Source organism: Oryzias latipes, chromosome 12 (genome assembly GCF_002234675.1).
Source record: "Oryzias latipes chromosome 12, ASM223467v1".
Lineage (NCBI taxonomy): Eukaryota > Metazoa > Chordata > Actinopteri > Beloniformes > Adrianichthyidae > Oryzias > Oryzias latipes.
Genome location: NC_019870.2, coordinates 9,911,933 through 9,923,045, shown reverse-complemented (window position 1 = coordinate 9,923,045; position 11,113 = coordinate 9,911,933). Strand labels below are relative to the sequence as shown.

The window sequence follows — 11,113 nt, the reverse complement described above, 5'->3', positions numbered from 1 at the left end:
CTCCTTTTCTGCGGAAAAAAAAAAGCATTAAAAAAAGGGAAAAGGAAAAATGGGGGTGGAGTGACTCTAGCACAAGAAAGAATTGTGTCTTGGCATGCAGTGAAGACTTGGTGATGACACACTGCCTGCAGTGTTTGGCAGCATCAATAAATGTGTGCGTGAAATGTTGAGTTTGTCAAAATGTTCTGTATCAATATTACAAAAAAGTGCCACTGTGCGGTCCAATGGTAGGAGGCCCAGCTTGAAAAACTACACTGCTAAAAACTATACTTTGTCTTGCATTCAGAAGGTAATTCTTTAGCTGAAAGTTAATGTTAAGGTGCTATTGCACAAGCGTCATATAACTTTTCATCTCATCTTTCAAATAAACCATAAATTAAAAGATACAAGAGAAAGAAAGAGCTTCTTTAAAGAAATATTGGCAAGTGGAGAAGGAGCTGACTTGGCATGCGCCTAGAGAAAGGCCATCCTGAGACATATAAGGAGAGGACTGTGCTCGAGGCTGCTGGTTTCTTGCACCCTTCACTTCTATAAACTAACAAGAGACGCTGTTGAGTTAAGGAAACTCAGCTGCCCTTATGAAAGCCAACATGTCTGCCCACATATATGGCCTAAAACTAGGCCTGACACTGTTATTTATACCGAATCAATAGTTACTTATAAAACCATAATCAGATAATCAAAGTCAAGAATGTTATTTCATGATTATTTTAAACAAAAAAATTCTTTTAAGTAAGCTTTTCATGCAAGAAGTCTACATTTTATAAATAAAACTTCTACCTTTATTAAGTTTACGTCATTTAAAGTTTATTCAATGAACAAGAAAAGATAAATCAATATTTCATTGAACCGCCATGAACACAAAATCAAACTGAATCAAAGAAAAAAAGAACTTAACTTATCCAAATCAATTTTTAAATCCTTCCAGCAAATATATCAAAAGGTTTGATTTCTTTCAAACCTACTTTTGGTAGGATATTCGTATATATGGTAACATAGCTAGGCAATTAAAACAAAAGGCCAATAGGAAAAGTTAGGTACTTTTCTCATACTTCAAATCCCATTATGTCTGATTTAAAAAAGAAAAACTGTCAAGGCCTGAATAAATCAGCCTGTCCAATCACTTGGGTTAGATCACATGAAAATAACACATTTTTATCCTTGACGGACAAATGAAGGTATTAACATTTTTAAAGTTAATTTTTTTGAGATAATGATTAGTCAATAAGTTGACTTTTAAAATCAGCCTCTTAAATTGGTGCCAGAGTCTGCAGATACAGCAGATAAGCCTGTGTTTAATTTTATAAGACTGCGGTGGCCGTAATGAAAAAATACCACAAAACAGCACTAACATAAAATATCAAAGTGAGTGCAAAAACGTGGACTCAGTGCAAAAGATGCAAAACCTTTCTAGGTTTTTAAAGAGAGGCTGCTGTCAAAGATTGACTCGTAAAACCAGTAAAGCTGCTCTGAAGATGTTTTCAATCCAACCCAACACAGAAACATGTCTGAGATGAAAGTTTTAAAAAGTATGCACAGAGAAGATTTGGGAGTTGAGGCTAAAGACATACTTAGAGGTCCTGGTCAAATGAAAATGCTTCTCTGTAAAACTCAGACATTTTAATAATCTACTAACAAAAAACACATTTAGTATCATAAATTGAGCAACAGAGTGGAGTACCAAGAAATTTCAATCAAATTTCATTGGCAATATGTTTTTAACTATGAGTTATAATCATGACTTAACAGTTTTATGTATAACACATTAACTGGCCCCAGTCGACAATATTCAAAAGCAAAGGGCCTTTATATGGGCCAACGGGTCATTTAAAAAGTAAGTGTTTGTGGGTAATGTCTCCATGTGTAAGTGCTAAAAAAAAAGCTTCCACTTTAAAATCTTTTTTGTGTCAAAGCCTTCCTACAAGCAAATCTTGGTGTGCTAATTTTGAGAAGATGTAATTTTAACAGAAGAAGGGAAGAAAAGAAATAGTAAGAAAAACTAAAGCTAAACTAGCTTCAGAGTTACAAAAATATATAAAAAAAAGACTATTGACTCCAGGTGCTCGTTTATTTTTAAAGACTGGCATCAGCCACAGCAAACCGAAAAATATGTGGAAATAGTTGAGGAGCACAGGATAAGAACATGTACATGATTAAAAAATAAAAATAAAAACTTACCAGTCGGTTTTCATCAAACACCTCAAAGAGAAGCCTGTGATTCTGTGGACACACCTACCATGGTAAGAAAATGACAATGGGAAATGTTATTGCACACATCCAGTGGTTTAGGGACAAACAAATCTAATTCTAACATAAACCACACAGACATTTGACTCTAGATCACAGGTTTTACCATTCCTCAAATAGTTCCTACATGGGAAATTCCCATATCCATAAGCAGTGAGGTTCTATTACATGCATACGGTAATTTATAGGGCTTCCTTTCATGAAAAGGCAAGAGGGATTTGGAAAATGTACACAAGCTTATGTTAAAGTCCCATAAAGCAGGTATGTAAAATATAATATAACTGCAAAATGTAAAAACAGAACTCACTCTAAAGTAAAATTCTTCATTCCATTTGGGGTTGAGGGTCTGAAACATACAAAAAAAAAGGTTTAGTTAAAACCTGGTGAAGTATCTGTGTGAACCTTGTCAAACACATCTTGAGATAAAAGAAAGGAACATTTAAAGAGTTTCCAGAGTCATTTTGTGAATGCTCTTCTAAACAGGTCATCCCATCAGGAAAACTCAACTACTTCCTTCTCACATTTTACAATTTCATTGGTTTTAGAACCATGTGATAGTTCTCGTTAAGATACTTTGATAGACTGAATTTAATGTCACAAGTCACGATGATTAATAAAGATAACATTTTTACAGTCTACAAGTGACTGCTTAACACATTTTAAATAACACAATATGAACTGATCATTTACCGAATTTGTGGGGCTATAGAGCACACCTGATTACATGCCGCACCCACCCAATTTAATGAGGTTTAAACACTTTTTACATACACAAGCCGCACTTGTACACAAGCCGCATGTTGTGGCAATTCAATTGGCACGTCACTGACAACTACAGTAGTCTCAGAGAGGGAGGAGTAAACAGTAGTTTAGCCTATTTATTTAAACACAGCCACATCTGCCAAACAGCATGGACATCACTTCTGCTCACAGCTCCCCCAGTTATGGTGTGGAAATTCACACTCAGATTCCCCACTTCCCATGAGTCTTAGGGGTTTAAGGCGGAACAAACCCCTGGTTCGCCACACTGTGTTGTAGATTGAGGATGTATATGTGCTGAAACCGCATGCGTGTTTAAGAAGGAGCAGGAAAAAAAACAACAAAACACAAAATCCCCTGGCGGCTGCATCGGAAATAAATACAATTAAGACGTACTATTCTTTATTAACAAATAACTGTAACAACTAACTAATACCTATCTAACTAATGACTTAACTATGTAGGTGTTGTAGATTGACTGTGACTGTGACTGTGTCCGTGCGCTGCGTCTTGTGTAGGACTAGGTGGAAGAAGCCCGCACACGTGTGTTGGGGGTGCATGTTGATTCTTCTGCTCTCTAGCTGCATGTGATTTTCTGACTATATCCGATTTTTTTGACGACCCGTTTACATCATCTTTTAAAAGTGACCCCTATCCGATTTTTGCATTTACACTACACAATGCTGAAACTATCAAACGTAGATGTTCTGAGGAATACGTAGCAGCATTTCCTCCTTCCGCGGACCTTCTTCGGACTTTTGTGTGACTGCGGCTGTCATGGAGGAAACGCAGCGATGGACGGAGGTGTTGCCTTGGGCACTCCAGGATGAGGCAGGCGCACGAGAGGGGATGCGCGGGAGAGGAAAAAGGAGGGCTGCTCTGCCGGCTTATGTACTCTCGCTAAGTTTTGAATGAGGAAGTGTTTGCAGACGTTGTGCTGTACTAACAGTTTGATCCAAGCAAAGAAATAAACGGCTTGTAGCCTGTTTCAGAGCAACGGTGTCCCGCTTGATCAGTTACCGTTTGTGTCCTGACCGGGACCAGGCCGGAAACAACAGCGGTTTCCGACTACGGTCTGAAGCCTGAGGCTGAAAGGTAACACGCTGATGGGGCTCCAGCTGTCCTCGAACAGCAAAATCAGCGCACAAAAGCACCTATAATAAGTCATGTGATCTCACTTGATGGTGTCCTGAGTTGACGTCACTAACGTACGACTCGCATTTACTGGGGAATATCCGATTTGTCTGCTTACATGGCAAACGCAAATGCATGTATCCGATTCGTATCCGATTTATTTCCACATATGAATGAGGCCTGAATCTGATCTGAGAAAATCGGAATCCATGCGGTTTTTTTCCTGCTTACACGTTCACCGGTCATATCCGATCTGTGCCACATGAGAGGAAAAAAAATTGGAATAGGATCACTTGAACCATGCAGTGTAAATGCGGCAATATAGTTCTCCAGAGTAGCATGCCAAATATCAGTGCTTAAAGATCCCCCTTAAGCTGCATCTACCTCAAGATGCAAGTCGATTAATAGTTTGTTGCTTTATGTGACCCTTTTCATTGAATTTCAAATAATTTTGCCGTTAGCCAAACTCCTAGCTATAGAGATGCCATCAAAGACATCCCATTTAAGAACAAAGAGAGGGTCTTTTTTCTGCTCCACATAGCAGTGTATTGCCTGCTATTTATATCCTATAAAGCTACTATGGCCACTGGCAGCATATGCCTCCCTGCCTGCCTTCTTTTCTGAATGGAGACCTGAACTGCTTAACTTCAGCAAGTTTCACTGGCAGCTGTACATTAAAAATAGCTCAACAACACAGAAGGTATACTACTACTAGTAATAAACAACAATGGCAGATAAGACAAAACACCAAATGGGGTAAATCAAAATTGTATTTAACATACACATCCTTAATTACCTAATTCTCCAAATCCCTTATTTTGGAAAATAACCTGACTTACAAGAAATTTTATTTTATTTTCATTTCAAACAGTCAGCATAATTTCATTATAGTGAACTTCAAAGTTACAAATTCTACTGAATGAAGCCGACATATCAAGATATAGCTCCCCCTGCTGAGAACACATTTCCATCCGGAAAATGACTGAGGGAAAGACCTCAGTCATAAAATTCATCTACTAGAAAGAAAGAAATGTTGGTAAAATGCCATGGGTTCCTCCTCAAGATGAAATTCCTGATTTTATTAGTGGGATATATTTAGGTGCAGAAAACGGAGGAAAATATAAAGGGAAAAAAGGGATGGACTCAAGAAGGGTGCAGGGTTTTGGAAGAAGTCTTTTTTAAAGAACATACGTTTTCAGGACACAGAAATGCTCATTCTGGTTACTTACCTTTTTTATAGTTTTTGTCTGAACTAAGGCAAGTTCTTTGTTCTCGTCAGCAACATAGAGGGACAGCTTGACATAAGGATCACTGGAAAAAGAACAAGCAGAAAATGGATCAAGTCTGTGGACCAACATACAAATATTCAAAAGCACAAAGAGTATGAATAAACACTAGTAATCTACACGAGTGGTTGGTTCCCACCATTTGTGTACCCCAAGAGCCTCTTGTCCTATTCACATGTGCTGATGACACAAAATAAAAAAGGCTCAAAAAGCAGGAGGTAATTGATATTCAAATAAAAAAATATTAGTACTAAAACAGTTTGAAATCCTAAACAACACATTTGTAGTACCTGTTTTATAAAACATTTCTACTTTAATCTTTGTGCATTTACTGTTATTTAGATGTCGTCGGCCATCTGGGAGCCAGTTTAGCTCGTGCTGGTTTACTGCACCTTCCATCCATGAAACCAGGGTTCGAATCCGGACTGCTCCCTATTTCCCTTCTCTACTTCTGTGCCGGTCCCAAGCCCAGCTAAAGGGCATCAGGAAGGGCATCCGGCGTAAAACATTGCCAAGATAACCATGCGACTCATCCGCAAAATGAAAGGATGATTCGCTGTGGCGACCCCTGATGGGACAAGCCGAAAGAGACGGAGAGGTCGTCCGCCATATACAATAGGAAGAGCCTCTGTGCGCTAAGTGTAAGCTGTGCAAATCCCACAACTCTTGCTCCAGACCTTTTGCTTTCACAGCTTTGTTCCTATAAAATGTTCGTATCGGGAGACATTTTAGTGCGACCACGCACAAATTCTTAGAATTCTAATACGAGGTTCTCTGTATAGAATCACAAACTTAAGTATCGCTGTACTTTCCAACAGAACAGCTATGAAAATTGTACAAAATAAACGAATGCATTGTTAATGTCATAGAATTGAGAGCAGTCATCAGAGTGGCGTGATCTCCATGAAAATCTCAAAAAAAATATGATTGCAAGAGCATCAAGCCGGGTTTCCACTTCAGCTTCTATTTCTATTCATACTTTGCATTTTTTTCATGTGTGATTTTATGTTTCATTATGTTGGGTGCGGGGGTCGGAAGGGCATTCTGTGTGTTTTGTAGTTTTAGTTTTTATCGTTTGAAGCCTGTAAAGCACTTTGCAGAGCAGCTGTATGAAAAGTGCTTTATAAATAAAGTTTGATTCTGATTGATTTGATTGCAAGAGGCTGACTCAAAAAGTATCACAATAAAACAAAACTCTTTAGGGTTTCAAAGATTGTGACTGCGGGGGATTTTAGTTACAAGTGTTGAGCTGGAGTTGCTGACAGAGTAGAAAACTGTAGGGTGTCCTTGGTTAAAAGACAGATCTTTGCAGATTACAAAGCAGACCAGTTACTCTGCTTTAGTCAACACAAATACAAGAGTCAGACTTCCGCTATCTCAAAATCTGTCTTTTATCTAAACCTTTCCAATTTCTACACAGTGACGAGGAACACTGACAAGGCAAACACAAGAAAAGAATATTTAATTTTAATCATCTTAGAAAAGCTCAACTACTGCTGGTTCAGATATTCTCATTCAAAGCAATCAAGTAATAAATATATTTGCTGATTTGATAAAGCAGTGAAATAGTTCTAGTTAAATCTAAACATGAAGTTCAGTAAAGACTAGATGGCCTTTACAACCTATGTTCACAGGTCTGTTTTTATTTTAGTTCCAATAGAGTTAGCAAATTTCAGTCAAAGCACAACTCAAATTAAACTTTAGTTTGCCAGTTTCAATTCCTGTCTTTTGCTCAACGAAGGTGTTTATAGAAAGCAAAGAAAAGACAGTTATTGAAAAATGAAGGAGTGTTTGAAGCAGGGCATAAGTACTGCTTTTTGATTGCTAATTAGCATCCTCAGGAACCCCAGAGCTTTTAAGTGTGTGTTTGTACAATAGTGTGACGTGCTGTGACTAAACAATAACAATGAGCCGACTGTCTCCCTGTTGCTCAGAGACCTCTTGCCTTTTTCCCACTGATGAAAACCCAAATTGCTGTGGAAGAAATGCTGGAATTGAGCTCAAAAGAAAATTGCTGGGTGATGGATTTTAATTTTAGTTGTACAGTAGTGAAGGCCTGAAGATGTTTTATAAAAGGTCCAAATAAATAAGGAAGAATCCAACAGCTGCACAATAACAACAACACAGACATTTGGAAGGAAAGAGATGAACAAGCTGCCATTATTTGAGCCTTTGATGAGGCGACAGGCTGCCAAGTCAGCACCAGTTCTTGTAGCCGGCCACACTTTGAGATTTTTATTTTTTTATCATTTCTTCATTTCATTTCAGCTCCCACCTCAGATAGACCAAGATGTAAAAAGCAGCAGTCTGTTAGGACATCAACACATGAAGTCAGCAGGTTAACAGATTTTACTACAGTAAAACTTGCCAAATTCCTTCCCAGACATTATATTCTTTAACCCAGCTTAAATACAAAACATCACTTTAATCAACAACTCTTAGTAAATGAAGTTAGGTATGCCACAATAGTAGTCAGAACAATGAATTTGAGAATACTGATGAATTTTTGATCCATTTGTGTGTTGCATCACTTAATTATATGTAACCTGAAAAGAGCCTCCAGCCAAGGTGTTCTTGGAAATACCTTTCTTCCTAGAAGTGCTTGGCTGGCTCTTGGTATTGCTACATGGGATTGTATTTTAGTAATGCGTACAACCACATGCAGACATACAATTACCACATCACTGCAGAGACTGCTGAGATGGTTGTGCCTAATTATTAGTAGATTATCAATGACTAATGTAGGAACATTAAGTTGATCAATCAAATGACAGCAAGATAATAAGTTCCATTAGGTTTATCACTGAAGATCCATAGTTTCAAAGTATTTTAATATGTGTATTTATTTGTTAAAAAAAAAATACAGTCAATATGGTGGGGATAAAGCTTTAGTAGATCACAACTGGGTTCATCCCGGGACATCCCAGATCAACATAACAGAATAAAAAATCTAAAGTTTAAATTTAGCATTGGTGGTGAAATGTATAATAATTACTCGAGTTTTCTATTTGGAAAAACAGCCACTAAAGGTGGGTGGGAGGGGCACGAAGGTAATGATTGATCAACACTTGAAGTTCAAGGTCTGTCTAACAATAAGAAGCATACTCCATGATGGTGTGTAGTTCAAGGCTAAAAGGACAAACCAAAGAACAATTCTCCAAGGTAAATATTGTAATGTTAAAACCATGCGAATAATTTGATATTTGGTCTGTTATTTTGATGCATTCCAGAAAAAAATAGAGTAAAAATGTCAAGTTTTACTTTTTATAAACCCCAAAAGCCGCAGATTTTTAAACAAACCAATAACTTGGTCAAATAAAAGTACAAGCAGAGAAGCTAACTTGGCCCACTCGACCTTTACAGCAGACATAAAAGAAAGATAGTAGTGAGTCAGAAACATGCAATTTCAAAAGATTTTCACAGTGAATCTGGGTCTTTAAAAAAAAATTGAAAATAAAAAAAATGGTTTTCACCTAGCACCGAGGATGTCTTTCTTTGCCAGATCAATTCCTGCGATGACCTTAACCCGCAACACTCGTGTTTCATTCTGCAGAGTAAAAAGTTGAGATGAAACATTTAATGGAACGCATAAAAGCTCATTTCATATTATGTTATGGCCTAGTTCATCAATCCCAGTTAAATACCACAAGCGTCATATGCACTACTTTTCCTCTTCAAATAAAATGCCACAATCAAAAAATAAGTAGCTTATCACTTTTTTGGAACTCTCAAGTGAAGTAAAGCTGTGATTATCTGCTTATGAGTTAAGGTACGCATCTGGTTCCTTCATTAAATCAGTATTTTTCTAGGTGGGGGAAGTCTAATCTGACAAGATTTTCAAATACGCATTTCTAGTTCTTTTTTAAATACTGAAGCACTGTATTTTTCTGCTTGAATTAGTTGTGTTGGTGAGACTTACTTTAGGTCCATTCATGAGTTAAGTTGCAACTAAAGAGCATAATGAGCAAGGATGAGACAGCGAGCATCCAGACATAATAAGCATGTTTTCTTAAGGTTTCATTTTTATGGTGGGACTACTGCATCATCAGGCGTTTACCTTATGACCACAAAAATAACATTCATTATGTAATGCAGATACACCACTGCATCTCAGCACGTTAAGTCTTCACAACAATATGTCATCACAATTCTACAAAACACTAGTAGTTTTATGAAATAAATGCGGTATAGTAGCAATTCCAGATGTCGCCTGAATGTAAAACATTATAAAAGACTATGACGATTAGCTTTTGGTGAGAATAAAATGAAAAAGAAAATAGAAAAGAAAAAAGTTAAGGCTATAGATGTTGTGTAATATTTATTGACATATAAATTTGTTAAGGCAAAAAATGTGTAGCCAAGGCTGAGTTTAAGAAAAATGACTAATGCAACCTTGGCTTTATTAGCTATGGTATACTTTTAATGTTATAATCACATTCATAATTAAAACAAATCCTGACTGTCTCAGAAATACTATGCTATGTGTGTACAATTGAAGTCAACAGTCTCCGAATGGGGCTAATACTGACCTCATTTGGCAGTGCATTAATACAGAAACTCTAAAAACAGCTGTGACCAGCCTTCATTTCGGACAGAAATTAGCTTGTAGCGTCACCCAGCCCCCATCCGAAAAATTGTAACCCCTTTTCTTTTCGCTTGTTGGGTTAATTACTTCAAAGTAAACAGATTTTCTTAAATCGCTCACGGGCTCAACTGGCGAAGCGGCGATGCAAAAGTGTTAAGACGGTAAATAAATGTTAAAGTCTCTGCTGTTTCGCTGTTCTTTAAGTCGTAACTGAAAATAAAAGGCGTCATAAAAATGTGACAGCTGCCTAACAGTACAGCGGAATCTGCCCATGGGTGAGAGCTTGCTATGCTAGCATCTGAAATGGCTAACCGTTAGCTATAAATAAATGAACCTCTTGTCAGAGTCTTTAAACAACTGGGTTTCTTTTAAATTAAAAATAAAGTAATAGGCCCGGATATAGTTAAGTCTTACCTCATCTTCTGAAAGCCCGTAAATAGGTTCGTAATTCGCTGCCATATAGCCTGCGGTCCACGGAATACACACACAAAACAAACCGCTTGGCAAAGCTAGCTAGCTTTGAACAATAAAGTCCCACTTTCCTCTCCCTCTGCCGTGCGGTGGAGGTAAAGTCCACGCTAGGATCGAATCATTCACATGAATCAGGGGTAATTTACGACCAGATAACGCACCCCACCCCGCCGCGATCCATCTAAGATACAACTTGGAGATGAAGGGAGGGAGTGAGTTTCATAAAATTATAAAATGCTTTGGCTTAAAGAAACCGCTTTGGTCAACTGTGAGCTTATCCCCAAATGTTGTGATACTTGACTCACCCCGGACTGCTTAGCCAATCACAAGCCGGGAAGAAGTGATTGCTTTTAATATCAACCAATCAAAATCGTTTGGAGTTTCTCAACATTTCTACCATGATAAATAACATGACATTTATGACATCTTACATGTGAACTATAATACGTATATATTTATTTAATTAAAGCTTAAATTATTCTGACCCTTTTTTTATTTATGTTAAATTCTCAACTTGTAAACGTATATTATTTATTTAAATTTAGGGACTCATGCCAATAAAAATTGTGTTTTTGGTTAATTTAACATGTGGCCTTTTTCAGATTACTTTTTCAAATTATTGTGAATCAGG

The 11,113-nt window shown here is 37.4% G+C and overlaps 1 protein-coding gene across 3 annotated transcripts in view; it reads right to left on the bottom strand.

Annotated features, from left to right (window-relative positions):
• The window catches only part of nedd4l (neural precursor cell expressed, developmentally down-regulated 4-like, E3 ubiquitin protein ligase), a 43,609-nt gene extending 32,844 nt beyond the window's left edge, over window positions 1-10,765 (bottom strand). For 2 of the 3 annotated variants that reach the window (XM_020707595.2, XM_011481673.3), the window contains exons 1-5: window positions 10,426-10,764; window positions 8,900-8,973; window positions 5,370-5,451; window positions 2,555-2,593; window positions 2,179-2,232 (exon numbers count right to left, since the gene is read on the bottom strand). In XM_020707595.2, the coding sequence (XP_020563254.1) occupies window positions 2,179-2,232; window positions 2,555-2,593; window positions 5,370-5,451; window positions 8,900-8,973; window positions 10,426-10,470 (294 nt within the window). In that variant the 5' untranslated portion in view covers window positions 10,471-10,764. Of the gene's footprint in view, window positions 1-2,178; window positions 2,233-2,554; window positions 2,594-5,369; window positions 5,452-8,899; window positions 8,974-10,425 lie in introns of all 3 variants that reach the window. The other variant, XM_020707594.2, reaches the window with a different exon arrangement.
• Window positions 10,766-11,113: the final 348 nt, after the last annotated feature.